The 18,944-nt window shown below is 44.0% G+C and overlaps 1 protein-coding gene across 38 annotated transcripts in view; it reads right to left on the minus strand.

The window, feature by feature from the left end:
• Positions 1 to 18,944, minus strand: part of rims2a (regulating synaptic membrane exocytosis 2a) — a 226,296-nt gene that overhangs the window by 12,911 nt on the left and 194,441 nt on the right. For 28 of the 38 annotated variants that reach the window (XM_029736302.1, XM_029736296.1, XM_029736304.1 and 25 more), the window contains one exon: positions 17,562 to 17,812. The exons of 7 other annotated variants lie outside the window; for them this stretch is intronic. In XM_029736302.1, the coding sequence (XP_029592162.1) occupies positions 17,562 to 17,812 (251 nt within the window). The remainder of the gene's footprint in view (positions 1 to 17,561; positions 17,813 to 18,944) is intronic. 3 more of the 38 variants (XM_029736299.1, XM_029736335.1, XM_029736329.1) reach the window with 1 other exon arrangement.

Here is an 18,944-nt window from a genome sequence, read left to right on the forward strand (position 1 = left end):
GCTTTGATGTCTTTACCTAGCAACGTACAAGCAGCATTACCATAACAACCCAGAGCTAGTGTAAAACAAGGGTGTGAAAGATTGACAGGAACTGTCCAGACGTTCTGGTAAGTGGAATGGTACGTGTCTCACTGACCATGTGACTGTGATTGGCGTTCAACGAAAACAACACGTTGTCCAAGTGCCGTGTGCCACAACTTTTTCACCTTCGGTGTAGCCAACCCTCCACCTTCCACCCAACCAAGGATCAGTCCCAAGAGATGACGTAAAGACCAATGACCAAGCTGTTGAATACAATGCACAGACTCGTCTGAAGAAAATTAGGTTGATTACATAACTAGTTGGTTTATTTCCCACATGTCTGTCTGTGTAGATCTGGTGTCCACAAATAGAGTGCACATCACACTCCATTCAGAGGACAAAAAGTTAATAAATGAAAGCCAGGGGCTGAAATCTCATTCATTGTCAAATATACTGCACATGAGTTAGAAAAGGTCTCTATGTATTGAATTAATTCATATTAATTAATGCAGCAAGTTAAAAGTCCAGCTTTAGAATAAAGCATAGAAGGTCATTTCAACTCTTTTAAATGACAGCTGGTGAAGAAACTAACTGTGCTCTACATTATCTTCATTTCTGTATTCAGTTTTCTGTCCAACACTATCCTAAGGAAAGAGAGCATTAAAGCCCCACTGATCAATTAGTCTACAGTAGAGGTCTATGGGCCTAAAGTAGATGCCTACAGACTTGGGTCAAATACAGAACATATGTGAAATACTTGGTCTTTGTTTGATTTTGTTTGCCTGGTACAATGGAACCAATGATATATTGCACACTTCAAATCAAGCGCACCTGAAACACTTTCAATATGCATTCTGACCGTGGTCTGGAAGTCCATAGACCTTCTACCTTATAAGACTGTACAGCAATGACCGTCTCAACATCTTTGACTCTTTCCCAACATGTACAATTGTTTTTCAGATGAATTAGTCATTGCTTCACAGACAGAGATGTGTGTTTTATTACGATCAAAACAGCAAAAAGACGACAGATAGTCGGGAAAATAATAGCACCTCACACGACGGGAATCCCAAGAACGCTACTCATCAGATGATAACAGCAAGTCCGGGGCATAATAACCCTGAAGTGACACGGGTGGTGAGCAGCAACATAAAGACATCAAAGACTGGTTGGTCTTTGGGGAAGAAAACATGTGTGATTGATGGCGCAGGGTGAAGCCAAGCGTTACACAGAGAAACAGAACCAGTCAGTCTGCAGAGTGTAAACACAGCCTAACGGAGCTGTCCTGTCCTGTCCTGTCCTGTCCTGTCCCCTCTGTTTCCTCTCTCTCTAATGCCCAGTCCACCACCGTCATACAGACCAGCACAACAGAAGCCCTCAGACTATACAGCTAGGGCTATATTGGCAACTGATACAATACAGTCATACATACACACACAAACACACACAGCAACCCTGGCGGTGGGTAAGTACAGCTTTCCTCCTGCTCCTGGCTCTGAGAGCTACCTGCCATCTGCCACACCAACACTACAGGACTGATTCAGATCATCCTGGTGACCCCAAACGGAAACAACAATTAGCTTCATAAAGGAGAACGGATTTGAAGACTAATCATAATGATATTATGTCATATTGTATAATATCATAATGTATTGTTTCAAATCACATCAGATTAGATCACATGACATACATATAGGGTGGGGGGGAAGCCAAGGTATGGAGATGAGATCAGTATCTCAGTTTGAGCCAACAGCTCATTCCATTTCACAGAGGTCAGTCAGTTAGTCAGGTAAACTGTTCAGTAACAGTCAGAGGAACTACAGGATGGAAAGTCCACTGACGCCAAGGAAACCAAAAGAGGCAGATTTCTGGGAAGAAGAGAGTGTAAAAGAGAGTTATGGTTTGGATACTTGTCAAAGCTACATTAACACTGACATTGAGCCCTAGTCATTAACACACATTAGCCCTACGCGTTGTTTCCAGGAACCAATGTAATCCTTCAGGTCTCAGGCAAGGTCACACAAGTGTTTTCAACAAACCACCCGTTACGCACGCACGCGCACACACACGCACACACACAGAGCTTACAGTATGTAGTTCACACCTTCATCAGTTTGTGAGGAAAGTGTGACGTGTGTGGAGGTGGACACACAAGGTAAGGTGAAGTAGGAACACACTGAGCTGTATAGAGACAGCAGCAGCACAGTGACTACCTGTACTCAGTGGTGTGAATACACTGACAGACAGAGAGGGAGAGGGAGAGGGAAAACGAGAGAATGAGAGAGAAAACGAGAGAATGAGAGAGAAAACCAGAGAATGAGAGAGAAAACCAGAGAATGAGAGAGAAAACCAGAGAATGAGAGAGAAAACCAGAGAATGAGAGAGAAAACCAGAGAATGAGAGAGCGAAAGATGTTATGACAGCTGAGGGATGGCGTTCAGAGACATTCAGAGTCAAGATAATCATCTATATTTCAACTTGCAATCACGTTTCACATTCCACTCCCTCATACAGTATACATATGCATCAGTACTGTTATGATACAGAGTATCATACCTCATACCAATGAAAACAAACTGTTTTGTTTGAGTGACATGTGGCCTGTGAAGGCAATATCATAGATATGTCATCATCAAACAAAATACTAGTTAAAAAGAAAACAAGAACATTTCCCAACAGGAATAGGACATTAAAAACCCAACTGTTGGTGACTAAGAGGATATAGACATCAAATAATACATTTTGACAGATTGCTCATAGCTCTTCCTCATTGACAAACAGTATTATTACACATTGGAACACAGTGGGAGGACAGAAACAGAACATCTTTAGCTGTGGTTAAAACCGAGGTGAGTGAGTGATGTGTTTAGCACAGCTGTGTTGAAGGTCTGTCTGTGGGCAGTCAGTCTGTCAGTCTGTGGTCGAGGGAAGAGCTGACTTGGTGACACGGGAGCCATATGCTAGGGGAAGGGGCATGGGGTGAGTCACGTTCCAAGCTGACAGACGAATGGGCTGTCAGTGGATGAGACGTTTACCAAAAAACAACAGTGTTATCTTACGTAAGCTGATTGGCCAATGGAAAAGCTGCTTCATGGATGGATCATCCCTTTTCTATAATTCAATGGCACCCTATTCCCTATGTAGTGCAGTAGTTTTGACCAGAGCTATAGGCCCTGGTGAAAAGCAGTGCACTATAAAGGTAATAGGTTGCTATTTGGGACGAAGCCTAGCTTTCTCTGGGGAACCTGGATGTTGTAACGAGGTGACCTATTAACGAATGGCAACACAGTCAACAGCAGAAAGAAACCGAAAAAGACCACACAGTTTAGGGAGCCAGTGAGGCAACTGGGGAAAACCTTACTAGTCATTATTTTAATAGTCATTTAGCAGACACCTTTATCCAAAGCAACTTCTAGTTAACAATAACACATTCAGGTAACTGCCAAAATAATGGCAACACAGTAAATAAGGGATACATGCAGTGCCTTCAGAAAGTATTCAGACCCCTGGACTTTTTCTATATTTTGTTACATTACAGCATTATTCTAAAATGTATTAAATAAATAAAAATATTCTGCAATCTACACACAATACCCCATAATGACAAAGTCAAAACAGGTTTTTAGAAATTTTGCAAACGTATTAACAATAAAAGGTATTCGGACCTTTTATCGTTGTCAGCCTGATCTGTTGTGTAATCAGCAAACTTAATGATGGTGTTGGAGTCGTGCCTGGCCGTGCAGTCATGAGTGAACAGGGAGTACAGGAGGGGACTGAGAACGCACCCCTCAGGGGCCCCCATGTTGAGGATCAGCGTGGTGGATGTGTTGTTACCTACCCTTACCACTTCGGGGCGGCCCGTCAGGAAATCCAGGATCCAGTTGCAGAGGGAGGTGTTTAGTCCCAGGGTCCTTAGCTTATTGATGAGCTTTGAGGGCACTATGGTGTTGAACGCTGAGCTGTAGTCAATGAATAGCATTCTCACATAGGTGTTCCTTTTATCCAGGTGTGAAAGGGCAGTGTGGAGTGCAGTCGAGATTGCATCATCTGTGGATCTGTTGGTGTGGTATGCAAATTGAGGTGGGTCTAGGGTTTCTGGGATAATGGTGTTGATGTGAGCCACGACCAGCCTTTCAAAGCATTTCATGGCTATGGATGTGAGTGCTATGGGTCTGTAGTCATTTAGGCAGGTTAACTTAGTGTTCTTGGGCACAGGGACTATGGTGGTCTGCTTGAAACATGTTGATATTACAGACTCAGACAGGGAGAGGTTGAAAATGTCAGTGAAGACACTCGCCAGTTGGTCAGCACATGCTCGGAGTGCAAGTCCTGGAAATCCGTCTGGCCCTGTGGCCCTGTGAATGTAGACCTGTTTAAAGGTCTTACTTACATTGGCTGCGGAGAGCGTGATTACACAGTCGTCCGAAACAGCTGATGCTTTCATGCATGTTTCAGTGTTACCAGCCTCGAAGCGAGCGTAGAAGTTATTTAGCCCATCTGGTAGGTTTGTGTCACTGGGCAGCTCTCAGCTGTGCTTCCCTTTGTAGTCTGTAATTGTTTGCAAGCCCTGCTACATCCGAGGGCCCTGCTACATCTTAGTCCTGTATTTATCATGAGATACTCTACCTCAGGCGATAAAAACTTAGAGACTTCCTTAGATATCATGCACCAGCTGTTGTTTACATACATGCATAGGCCCCCGCCCCGTGTCTTACCAGGCTGCTGTTCTATCCTGCCGATAGAGTGTATAAACTGCCAGCTGTATGTTCTTAATGTCGTCGTTCAGCCACGACTCAGTGAAACATAAGATATTACAGTTTCCAATGTCCCGTTGGTAGGATATACATGCTTTCAGTTCGTCCAATTTATTTTCCAGTGATTTAACGTTAGCTAGCAGAACGGAAGGCAAAGGCAGATTAGCAACTCCTCACCTGATCATCACAAGGCACCCTGATCTTTTTCCGCGAAATGTCAGTTTCCTTCTCCAGTGAATGACGGGGATCTGGGCCTGCTCGGGTGTCTGTAGTATATCCCTCCCCTCTGACTCATTGAAGAAAAACTCTTTGTCTAATCTGAGGTGAGTTACCTCGACTAACCTGTGCCCCCGCACATTGACACTGTACAGGTACCCCCTGTATATAGCCTCGTTACTGTTATTTTATTGTTGCTCTATAATTATTTGTTATTTTTCTATTTCATTTTTTTTTTCATTTTTATTTGTATTTATTTATTGTTTACTTCAGTTTATTTAGTAAATACTTTCTTAACACTTATTCTTTCTTAAAATGTAATTGTTGGTTAAGGGCTTGTAAGTAAGCACTTCAATGTAAGGCGAAACACCTGCTGTATTAGGCACATGATTTGATTTTGATGGTCATCTCAGTGACCAGATCTCAACCCAATTTAATACTTATGGGATATTCTGGAGCGGCTCCTAAGACAGTGTTTTCCACCACCATCAACAAAACACCACATGAGTAGAACTTATGAGTAGAATCAATGTCAAGGTGCATTGAATCTGTTCTGGCTTGTGGTGGCCCAACGCCAACACCTTATGTTGGCGTTTCCGTTTAATTTAGCAGTTACTTGTACATCAAGCATTATATGTACCCATGCCATAATTCCCACAAACACACCAGTCCAAAATGAAGAGGTACTGTCTGTCCAATATTGAGAACTGTTTGTTTTCATTTTGCAACGTTTTGCTAGAGTTCCCTACACGGTGAACATGACCTCTGGTGTTGCCAGCATCATAACTCCAATCAACTGAGTCATCATGCCAACCACAAAGAGTGCTAAGTAGTACCACTTAACCAAGAAGAGATGTACTGTAATGTACTGACGGAAGAACATGATCGAGACAAAAACACATAATAAAAGTGCCGACATGTTGGTTCAGTAAGCATGGATGGGCACATGGGACAGACGTGCCAAAAGACAGGTCTCCCAGTCAGCTCACTCACACGTGTCCTGCTCTGCATGCTCAAAACAGCTTTGGCCATCTTATTTTTCTATAACTATGGCTACATTATCGTGTTTAACTTGGATTTTTATTAAATTCAAAACAAAAGCCATGATGTATTTGTTACAAAAAAGGCAAAACATAGACATTAGTTAACATCAAGGACAACGCAAAGCACATGAAGCACCTGTTGTACCATGTGCCGTTAGACAACACTAAGTTATTCATTCAAAAATAATATCAATAATAGAATCACTGCCTCGTGAATAATCACTCTGAAAGATGTTTGGTACATCAACATTTGATCCTAACACAAACCTTTCTTTGTAGAAAGTCTTTGTAGAAATGCAAAACTGCACATTCAGAACGATGAGAATAACATGGAGTTAACATATAAGACAAGCTAAGCTAGATGCCCTCAATCTCACACAAACTATCAACGAACCTACCAGGTACAACCCTAAATCCGTAAACACGAGCACCCTCATAGATATCATCCTGCCCTCTAAATACACCTCTGCTGTCTTCAACCAGGATCTCAGCGATCACTGCCTCATTGCCTGCGTCCGTAATGGGTCCGCAGTCAAACAACCACCCCTCACCACTGTCAAACGCTCCCAGAAACACTTCAGCGAGCAGGCCTTTCTAATCGTCCTGGCCGGGGTATCCTGGAATGATATTGACCTCATCCCGTCAGTAGAGGATGCCTGGTTATTCTTTAAAAGTGCCTTCCTCACCATCTTAAATAAGCATGCTCCATTCAAAAAATTTAGAACCAGGAACAGATATAATCCCTGGTTCACCCCAGACCTGTCTGCCCTTGACCAGCACAAAAACATCCTGTGGCGTTCTGCATTAGCATCGAATAGCTGATGTTCTGAAAGAGCTGCAAAATCTGGACCCCTACAAATCAGCCGGGTTAGACAATCTGGACCCTCTCTTTCTAAAATGATCTGCCGAAATTGTTGCAACCCCTATTACTAGCCTGTTCAACCTCTCTTTCGTATCGTCTGAGATTCCCAAAGATTGGAAAGCTGCCGTGATCATCCCCCTTTGACACTCTAGACCCAAACTGCTACAGACCTATATCTATCCTACCCTGCCTTTCTAAGGTCTTTGAAAGCCAAGTCAACAAATAGATTACCGACCATTTCGAATCCCACCGTACCTTCTCCGCTATGCAATCTGGTTTCAGAGCTGGTCATGGGTGCACCTCAGCCATGCTCAAGGTCCTAAACGATATCATAACCGCCATCGATAAGAGACATTACTGTGCAGCCGTCTTCATCGACCTGGCCAAGGCTTTTGACTCTGTCAATCACCACATTCTTATCGGCAGACTCAACAGCCTTGGTTTCCCAAATGACTGCCTCGCCTGGTTCACCAACTACTTCTCTGATAGAGTTCAGTGTGTCAAATCGGAGGGCCTGTTGTCCGGACCTCTGGCAGTCTCTATGGGGGTGCCACAGGGTTCAATTCTTGGGCCGACTCTCTTCACTGTATACATCAATGATGTCGCTCTTGCTGCTGGTGATTCTCTGATCCACCTCTACGCAGACGACACCGTTCTGTATACTTCTGGCCCTTCTTTGGGCACTGTGTTAACTAACCTCCAGACAAGCATCAATGCCATACAACTCTCCATCCATGGCCTCCAACTGCTCTTAAATGCAAGTAAAACTAAATGCATGCTCTTCAACCAGTCACTGCCCACACCTGCCCAACCGTGCAGCATCACTACTCTGGACGGTTCTGACTTAGAATATGTGGACAACTATAAATACCTAGGTGTCTGGTTAGACTGTAAACTCTCCTTCAAGACTCACATTAAGCATCTCCAATCCAAAATTACATCTAGAATCGGCTTCCTATTTCACATTTACATTTAAGTCATTTAGCAGACGCTCTTATCCAGAGCGACTTACAAATTGGTGCATTCACCTATAATATCCAGTAGAACAACCACTTTACAATAGTGCATCTAAATCTTTTAAAGGGGGGGGGGGTTAGAAGGATTACTTTATCCTATCCCAGGTATTCCTTAAAGAGGTGGGGTTTCAGGTGCCTCCGGAAGGTGGTGGTTGACTCCGCTGTCCTGGCATCGTGAGGGAGCTTGTTCCACCATTGGGGTGCCAGAGCAGCGAACAGTTTTGATTGGGCTGAGCGGGAACTGTGCTTCCTCAGAGGTAGGGAGGCGAGCAGGCCAGAGGTGGATGAACGCAGTGCCCTTGTTTGGGTGTAGGGCCTGATCAGAGCCTGAAGGTACGGAGGTGCCGTTCCCCTCACAGCTCCGTAGGCAAGCACCATGGTCTTGTAGCGGATGCGAGCTTCAACTGGAAGCCGGTGGAGAGAGCGGAGGAGCGGGGTGACGTGAGAGAACTTGGGAAGGTTGAACACCAGACGGGCTGCGGCGTTCTGGATGAGTTGTAGGGGTTTGATGGCACAGGCAGGGAGCCCAGCCAATAGCGAGTTGCAGTAATCCAGACGGGAGATGACAAGTGCCTGGATTAGGACCTGCGCCGCTTCCTGTGTGAGGCAGGGTCGTACTCTGCGAATGTTGTAGAGCATGAACCTACAGGATCGGGTCACCGCCTTGATGTTAGTGGAGAACGACAGGGTGTTGTCCAGGATCACGCCAAGGTTCTTAGCACTCTGGGAGGAGGACACAAGGGAGTTGTCAAAGGAATGAGTCGAAGGTAGACGTGGGGAGGTTAAAGTCACCCAGAACTGTGAGAGGTGAGCCATCCTCAGGGAAGGAACTTATCAAGGCGTCAAGCTCATTGATGAACTCTCCAAGGGAACCTGGAGGGCGATAAATGATGAGGATGTTAAGCTTGAAAGGGCTGGTAACTGTGACAGCATGGAATTCAAATGAGGAGATAGACAGATGGGTCAGGGGAGAAAGAGAGAATGTCCACTTGGGAGAGATGAGGATTCCAGTGCCACCACCCCGCTGGCTCGATGCTCTAGGGGTATGCGAGAACACGTGGGCAGACGAGGAGAGAGCAGTAGGAGTAGCAGTGTTATCTGTGGTGATCCATGTTTCCGTCAGCGCCAGGAAGTCTAGGCACTGGAGGGTAGCATAGGCTGAGATGAAGTCAGCCTTGTTGGCCGCAGACCGGCAGTTCCAGAGGCTGCCGGAGACCTGGAACTCCACGTGGGTCGTGCGCGCTGGGACCACCAGGTTAGAGTGGCAGCGGCCACGCGGTGTGGAGCGTTTGTATGGCCTGTGCAGAGGGGAGAGAACAGGGATAGACAGACACATAGTTGACAAGCTACAGAAGAGGCTACGCTAATGCAAAGGAGATTGGAATGACAAGTGGACTGCACGTCTCGAATGTTCAGAAAGTTAAGCTTACGTTGCAAAAAATAAAATTAAAATAAAAAAAATAAAAACTTATTGACTAAAATGACGAAAATGATACAGTACTGCTGGTTGGCTGGTTGGCTAGCTAGCAGTGTTGACTAGCTAGCTAGCAGTGATGACTACGTTAGGAGGACGAAGATAGCTAACTTCGATAATTACTCTAAGCTACACGATTATCTTTGATACAAAGACGGCTATGTAGCTAGCTAAGAAAAAAGTAGCTCAGATCAAACAAATCAAACCGTTGTAATGTAGTGAAGTGTAATATTACCTGTGGAGTGAAGCGTAGTGTGACTGCTCGCTCCAAACCGGAAGTACAACAAAGCATCCTTCACTCATGCTGCCAAACATACCCTCGTACTTCACTCATGCTGCCAAACATACCCTCGTAAAACTGACCATCCTACCGATCCTCGACTTCGGTGATGTCATTTACAAAATAGCCTCCAACACTCTACTCAACCAATTGGATGCAGTCTATCACAGTGCCATCCGTTTTGTCACCAAAGCCCCATATACTACCCACCACTGCGACCTGTACGCTCTCGTTGGCTGGCCCTCGCTTCATACTCGTCGCCAAACCCACTGGCTCCAGGTCATCTACAAGTCTCTGCTAGGTAAAGCCCCGCCTTATCTCAGCTCACTGGTCACCATAGCAACACCCAACCGTAGCACGCGCTCGAGCAGGTATATTTCACTGGTCATTCCCAAAGCCAACTCCTACTTTGGCTGCCTTTCCTTCCAGTTCTCTGCTGCCAATGACTGGAACGAATTGCAAAAATCACTGAAGCTGGAGACATATCTCCCTCACTAACTTTAAGCACCAGCTGTCAGAGCAGCTTACCAATCACTGCGCCTGTACACAGCCCATCTGTAAATAGCCCACCCAACTACCTCATCCCCATATTGTTATTTATTTTAATTTTTTTTGCTCTTTTGCACCCCAGTATCTCTACTTGCACATCATCATCTGCACATCTATCACTCCACTGTTAATGCTAAATTGTAATTATCTCGCCTCTATGGCCTATTTATTGCCTTACCTCCCTAATCTTACTACGTTTGCACACACTGTATATAGATTTTTCTATTGTGTTGTTGACTGTACGTTTGTTTATTCCATGTGTAACTCTGTGTTGTTGTTTTTGTCGCACTGCTTTGCTTTATCTTGGCCAGGTCGCAGTTGTAAATGAGAACTTGTTCTCAACTGGCCTACCTGGTTAAATAAAGGTGAAATAAAATTCAAAAATTCAAAAGTTAAAGGAAAGATTCACCCATTTTGAATGTTGTATCGTATTTGTGCATCTCTGAGTGATGTTCTATCGATTCCTGGGGTCATTTCATGTTTTCATATATCCGAGATATTCACCATTCAAGCAGGCAGAAATACAGCCTGTATGACGCGTTTTGCATCACATGACATGAAAACATGCAATGACCCCGGGAATCGGTAGATCACTCAGAAATGCACAAATACGATACAACATTCAAAATGGGTGAATCTTTCCTTTAAGTCCAGTGCCATAAAAGTAAAGGTTTGACTCAAATTGCTCTGTCTCCTTGGGTTAGTAACAGTTGTCACTGTGGTTCTTTCCTCATTGCTTGCCAAGCCCCTCTCTAACTGGAAAAAAAATAATTATCCAGTCAGTGTCTGTGAACCACATCAGATATCAGTCCACAATTCACAATGAAATTGTGAAGTGTGATTGGTAAAAGTGAACAGTTTCAGAGTGGATATAAACTCCAGCTAGGACATTGCAGATGTACTGTCCTACAGATAATTCAGTACTAACCAGTGCCCCACATTTGTGATGAGAGAGAGAGAACAGGAGAGAGAGAGAGATTGAGAGAGAGAGAGAGGGCGGACAAAGAGAGCATGAGGTAGCGAAGACATGTATTATACGTTATAGCAGCAGCCGTTATAGCAGCAGTCGTAATAGCAGCAGCCGTTATAGCAGCAGCCGCAGTGTAGTGTAGGCTACATGGGAGCAGCATCATCCACACTGTGTCTGGCCTCCTCTGAGATGAATTAGGAACTAGCTCTAAAAGGAGGTGGTGTTTGTGTGTATGGTATTTGAGTGTGTGGTATTTGAGTGTGTGTGTGTGTGTGTGTGTGTGTGTGTGTGTGTGTGTGTGTGTGTGTGTGTGTGTGTGTGTGTGTGTGTGTGTGTGTGTGTGTGTGTGTGTGTGTGTGTGTGTGTGTGTGTGTGTGTGTGTGTGTGTGTGCGCGCGCGCGCCTGTGTGTGAGAGACTGGAACCCAGATTAGGAGAAGATGAATTACCCTCCTCTGGACTCTATAAGCTCAACGTTCAGCTATTTTACAGCCTAGAACAGACACATAGTTGAGGGACAGTAGAACACCATATCTACGTTACAATCTATAAGTGGTGAGGCTGGTATGTACACAATGCATTTTGGACTACATCTGTGTGTCTCTTTCTCTCTAATGCTTTTCCAAAAGAATGAGATATAACATCTCTGGCATGGCAGCTCTGCCTGAACACCAACTGAGCCATCAGTAAGTTCAGACTGGAGAAAGACTGCTACTTCCCAGACAGACTTTATCAGGACTCAGTGTGTTAACAGAACAGCACAGAGAGAGAACCCAGGGAGGGCTTGGGACAATACTACTATCTGTGCTGCAAGACAATAAGGACTAGGTCAATCATAAACATATAATACATGTCTTACAGTCTGACCTGTGTGGTGGAATTATTGTAATCAAAAGGAGAGACTTTTAGATTTCTTCAAAACAATCAAACTTTATTATTTAATTACTGCAGTAATGGAGCTGGTCGGTAATCACCCCTGCAGGTGATCACTGAGAACTCAACTAGCTGGTTGGAGCCACAGCATTTTATAGCAAAGTCCATCCTCCTTCAGTCTACATGACAAACAACAGATGTATGGAATGGGTCACAAGGTTAAGATTTGTATGAAATATGCTTATAATTCACAGTATCTGCTGTAACAACAGTCCTCATTGTGTAGAGACCAGGGTCTGGCCCCCCAACTCCATACTGGAGCCATCTCCCCCTGGTACCCCAGTATAGAAACATTAACTCATGCTCTGGAATGCGGTATCACTCAAAGACATCGTAAATCTCCTGTCCGTGTTAAATACCCCATAGGCCCACTTTCAGTTCACACAGATACAATAGAGTTATAAGAACCCTCTATTCTGTTGCATAAAACAACCATTTGATGCAATTACAGCATTATAACATAATCTCACACAAGACCTGAAGAAAGTACAATAGCAACATGCAGATGTTTCTGGGCCAGAATGCATATTAATAATCTCCTGAAGCAGCTTAACTGAAGTGTCGTTGAGATCACAAGATTGCAACACAATTCTGTAACTGCCGACACTATATTTATCAGCACAATGTTTTATGACAACTTGCCTAGAAAGATGCTGAGATAGTAAATATGACAAATTTGGGAAGTTTAGGACATCATGTTTATTACCCTACCAGTCCTATTTGAACATATCACATTTTATTAGTTACAATATTGGTACATTTGAAACATTGCATAAGGCAATAGACACAGCAACACTTTTCCAATGGCTTGCAGAATTTGAGGCACTAAAGTGTGTTTTTTTCTGCTGAGGCAGATTTGATAACAGCAGTTTTGGGGGAGGAGGAGGTATAGGGATTTAGAGTCTTCTCCACCGAGGCTAGAGTGTAATTACCAGACTGCTGAACGAGGTCTGAAACAATCAAACTGTACAAATCAACTCTGTGTTTCAGCTTGGTCATGAGTAACGCCACGCTGACACATACACGCACACATGCCCACATGTGTACACACACACACAAGTGCACGCGCATGCACACACACACACACAAGCACAGGCACACACACATACAGAAAAACCTCAGCCCTATGAAGCAGCTATCACAACAAGATTAATTACACCAATATGTTCAAGCTAACAAACTTCTAGAGTCCACATTGATACCTCAACCTTATGGTAACCTTGAATTAATACAGCAGAATAGCGAATAACAAGGTTAATACATTACATGCCTGGTACAGTAAGACAGTCCTTTCAGCAGAAATATCCAGAGGTCAACACGAGAACTTTACATCTGTTACACGGTGCTATTTTAAGTAAGAACAAATACCATCGTCTTCGAATAAAAGAAAGAAAGGAACAAAGTGTCTGTGTGTGTGTGTGTGTGTGTGTGTGTGTGTGTGTGTGTGCATGTTTCTTTGCACATGACCTCTTGACGCCCACTTGGGAACAACCCCTGTACGTTTCTGTTAGTCAGACTCTGTTTGGCCAACCTGCTCCAATCCCATCCACATGGCTACAGATAGAACATCTAGAATAACCTCTTAAATCCATCCATCCTTTGAATGCGCCCCTTAAGTCGGCGGCCAGGGCCTCTAGGTAAAGCAACAACAAAGTAGGCCATAGAGAGACTACATTGCAGGGGGACGCCTTGGCATCCATTGGTTGGTTTAGAACCAGGACAAAGATTTGAGAGACGGACACACAGACATACTCACGCTGATGCACCTAAAAGCATTGAGTGAAATATTGATATGCTCTTAAGATTCAAGCTGAAGGAGGGTGTGTGTGTGTGTGTGTGTGTGTGTGTGTGTGTGTGTGTGTGTGTTTTGCAGCAAAATCTTGACATGGACAGGCCTGCCTGACTTCTACGAAAACATGACAATATTCTATAGATATATACACATTTGAAGTCGGAAGTTCACATACACTTAGGTTGGACTCATTAAAACTTGTTTTTCAACCACTCCACACATTTCTTGTTAACAAACTATAGTTTTGGCAAGTCGGTTAGGACATCTACTTTGTGCATGACACAAGTCATTTTTCCAACAATTGTTCACAGACAGATTATTTCACTTATAATTCACTGTATCACAATTCCAGTGGGTCAGAAGTTTACATACACTAAGTTGACTGTGCCTTTAAACAGCTTGGAAAATTCCAGAAAATGATGTCATGGCTTTAGAAGCTTCTGATAGGCTAATTGACATAATTTGAGTCAACTGGAGGTGTACCTGTGGATGTATTTCAAGGCCTACCTTCAAACTCAGTGCCTCTTTGCTTGACATCATGGGAAAATCAAAAGAAATCAGCCAAGACCTCAGAAGATACATTGTAGACCTACACAAGTCTGGTTCATCCTTGGGAGCAATTTCCAAATGCCTGAAGGTACCACGTTCATCTGTACAAACAATAGTACGCAAGTATAAACATCATGGGACCGCACAGCCATCATACCGCTCAGGAATGAGACGCGTTCTGTCTCCTAGAGATGAACGTACTTTGGTGAGAAAAGTGAAAATCAATCCCAGAACAACAGCAAAAGACCTTGTGAAGATGCTGGAGGAAACAGGTACAAAAGAATCTAGATCCACAGTAAAACGAGTCCTATATCGACATAACCTGAAAGGTCCGCTCAGCAAGGAAGAAGCCACTGCTCCAAAACCATAAAAAAGCCAGACTACGGTTCGTAACTGCACATGGGGACAAAGATTGTACTTTTTGGAGAAATGTCCTCTGGTCTGATTAAACAAAAATAGAACTGTTTGCCCATAATGACCACCGTTATGTTTGGAGGAAAATGGGGGAGGCTTGCAAACCGAAGAACACCATCCCAACCGTGAAGCACGGGGGTGGCAGCATCATGTTGTGGGGGTGCTTTGCTGCAGGAGGGACAGGTGTACTTCACAAAATAGATGGCATCATGAGGTAGGAAAAGTATGTGGATATATTGAAGCAACATCTCAAGACATCAGTCAGGAAGTTAAAGCTTGGTCACAAATGGTATTGGAGTGGCCATCACAAAGTCCTGACCTCAATCCTATAGAAAATGTGTGGGCAGAACTGAAAAAGTGTGTGGGAGCAAGGAGGCCTACAAACCTGACTCAGTTACACCAGCTCTGTCAGGAGAAATGGGCCTTTTGTGGGAAAAAAACGAATTCTGAATGGCAGGGCCTGGCTCCCCAGTGGGTGGTCCTGGCTCCCAAGTGGGTGGGCCTATGCCATCCCAGGACCACCCATGGCTGCGCCCCTGCCCAGTCATGTGAAATCCATTGATTAGGGTCTAATGAATTTTTTCAATTGACTGATTCCCTTATATGAACTGTAACTCAGTAAAATCGCTGAAATTGTTGCATGTTGCTTTCATATTTTTATATATCTTTCCTTTTGATAGAAACACAATTATAGCTTTTGCATGTGTTCATTCATTTCCAGAGAAGTTGTGTACTTGCCTTTTGTGAAATAACCATTGAGACTAATTTATTATACAACCACATCATGGATGGGGTTAGAAATGGGAAGAGACAAGTGTCTTACAGATAAAGACATGACGATATGCTATCTAGAGACCCTATCAGGAATATTGTCCATATCTTGACAAAATCAGTCACTCAAAGAACTTCAGAAGCTCACTTCAGTCACAAGTCAAAAAGGGGTGAAGGAGGAGAGAGGTTTTACTGACAGGGCTGTGGTGCAACCATGACAGATTGATGTGCTGTGGGGCAATCACTAGGATTTGACTTAAACTACAGAGATAAGACTGGGGACTATGCCATGAGCCTGTCAAATCATGGGTTGGAGGGGTAAGGCAGTGCCACGTGAGTGACACACACATACACACACACACACATGCACGCTCCAGCACTTGCGCACTCACACATGCACGCACGTACACACACAATCATTCCCCACCTCCCTTTACGTTCAACCCTCAGTGGACACAACTGATGAAGAAGGGAGGAGTGATCATTGACCATAATCATCCCAGACCTGGTCTGCATCCCAAATGGCACTCTATTTCCTCCACCGTGCACTACTTTTGACCAGCATAGAGTGAATAGGGCGCAGTTTGGGACTTAGTTTTGGATGACAAAAAAAAGGCCATTTAAGGTGTGAACAAGTGACCCCTTGAGACAGCAGAGCGTCACCTCTCAGGACCTTGGGTATTATTGAAGCTAACCTTCCTACAGATGGACCAGACCTCAATCAGGGACAACCCGTGACCAAGACAACCCACCCACCCATCCACCCGCATGCCTGCCTGCAGCACTATTGTCGCATTCAAGTTCCACTCTCTCGAAATAACAGAAGTCCATGTAAAAAGAACCAACATTATATTCATGGGCTTTGCTTTGTGTGATATTAACTGAGGAACGTGTTATGAAAATAACTTCGGATGATTGACATTTTCAGGTCATCTATTGGTGTAAATCACTGCAATAATGGTCTTTACCAGTCCTTTCCTTCAGAAGGAGTACATTCAATTGGCCTAGTTTTTTAATTGAAAGGCTACGACAATGTGTTACCCTCTAGCCTCACATTGCTGGGTGGTTTGACTGTTTTCATCATTATCTCGCTCTCTCCCTCGCTCTCTTTCTCTCTCTTGCTTTCTCTCGCTCTCTCTCTCTCTCTCTCTCTCTCTCTCTTTCTCTCTCACGATGCAATGATAATCAGTTCATACTGTTCTGATACACCTATGAGAAGAGGTTCTCCTTTGAGTATTCATGACAAACATTGTGACACAAATGAAATGAAATGTAAAATGTTTCTCTCCCACCGGCTGCGTCTCCACCAGTCAGTCTATGAATAGACCCAGAGTGCTACGTGATACCGAGGCCCTTAAGAGTATAGCATCTTGAAAACGTGACTGAGAACAGAAAGAGAACGTATGTAACTGAAGCCACCTCTCTGCCATGTTAAACATAAATGTAACTGCAAAACTAGATTATCGGAAAAACAACAAAAGGAATATGAAAACACAGGAGAACCATTATTTGAACATCACGTACACATCATTAACAATCCATTGCGATGGTCTGCATGTTGTTTTCTTGTACAACCTTGTTCCTGCAAAGAACAATAATCATAACAAAGGGTTTCAAGAAAGGAAGGAAAATGTCTCTACAGTAGGATTGTCATCATCTAGGAGGAAGAGAGAAGTGATGAGGATAAAACACATTCATGCCATCCTAGACATCCTTCCAGCTCTGGATCCTGAACTCCTGCAGACTGAAAGATGTGCAAACTGGAGGAAAAGGAAAGAACTGAGGTATCATATGACATTCATTGAAAGAGAGAGAGGAGCAGAAAGACATGATACACAGACAGTGTGGTAGTACAGTACATCAGAGAACAGAGGGAAGGACAGAGGGATACATATCCCAAGTGACTCAGGCACGCCTACCTGTTTGGCTGAGCTGAGAGGTACTCCTGCTTTTCCGTGAGAGGCCAACCACTGCTGCCATTTTGGCACCAATACTGGAGCGTCTCTTCTTGTCCCCGTCCCCGCCTACCATGCCCACGCCCGTGTCCGATTGGCTGCCGTCCGTCTTCTCCAGGTTGCACATGTCTCCACCGATGCTTGTGCTCTTGGTCATGTTCATACTCCCTGACGACGTGCCCAACTGCCTGTTTTTCATTTTGGATGTAAAGTCACTGTCAGCCACGCACCACCATTACAGGGGCAGGCCAGGACAGACATGATAGAGGAGAGGGAGAGGAGAGGAAGAGGTAGAGGACAGAAAGACAAGAGGTAGAGGAAAGGAGACAGGGGTGGAGACAAGGAAGGAGAGAAGAGGAGACAGAGGAGACGAGGAGACAGGGGAGACAAGGAGACAGGGGAGGAGACAGGGGAGGAGAGGAGACAAGGACAGGATTCAGCTACAGTATAGGACTTAGGGAATAGGTTTAGAGACAGGGCTCAAGGTCCTCTGGCTAAACTTCCCACAGATGGGTCATGCACTGGATGGGTAGCTGGTTGATTGATACATTAGTATGGCTGTTTTACTGATTTTGTTGTCATTGTCAAATGAGTACATATACAAAACAGTCAAAAATGAAAAGTGAATTCAACTAACATGCAGAGAGGTACAGTAAAATCCTGTGACACCTTGCTCCTCCTTCAACCATCTAAAATGAAACAGTCATGTTGTTTGAACAACAAAAGAGCCTTCACCTTTTTAAGAAATAAGACATTCAATTCTAAAGCTCTAAATTCTGGTCTTTCTACTTTTTATCCCCAGCTTCAGATGAGCTATTCATTATGACTGGCAATCTGTTCTTATTTATTCTCCTCAGGATTCAATTGATCAGAGAAGATGTGAAGTTTGACCCTGATTCATGAGCACGCTTACATTTGTGGAAGAGTTCATTTCAATACTGGTGAGAAATTATTCAAAAAAATAACTTGTATTTTTCTGCTTGAAAGGAAATAGGTGTCGAAATGAAGGTCTTGTTTTGGCTCGCATTGCTAGGTTTAAAGTTTGAGAGACAAATGATATCCTGTGCCATGGGTTTTAAGTCCTAATGAGTATAAATGAGTATAAATACGTGGTAAAGAGCCGCCCGAGGACAGGAGTCGTCTAAAACTGCAACTGACCTATAACGTGCAATTGTCTCATCCAGACGATTTTAAGAAGAGTCAATAGGATCAAAAATCTATGCCCTTTGACAATTACTTCTTCAATTATTTCAATTAGGCTCCTCTCTTCCTCTCCCGTCTCTACCATTCACGTCTGTGGCGTTAGTGCTCTATTCAGTTTGAAGCTGTTACATAGGCTACTTCCCT

Source organism: Salmo trutta, chromosome 37 (genome assembly GCF_901001165.1).
Source record: "Salmo trutta chromosome 37, fSalTru1.1, whole genome shotgun sequence".
In the NCBI taxonomy this organism is placed as follows: domain Eukaryota; kingdom Metazoa; phylum Chordata; class Actinopteri; order Salmoniformes; family Salmonidae; genus Salmo; species Salmo trutta.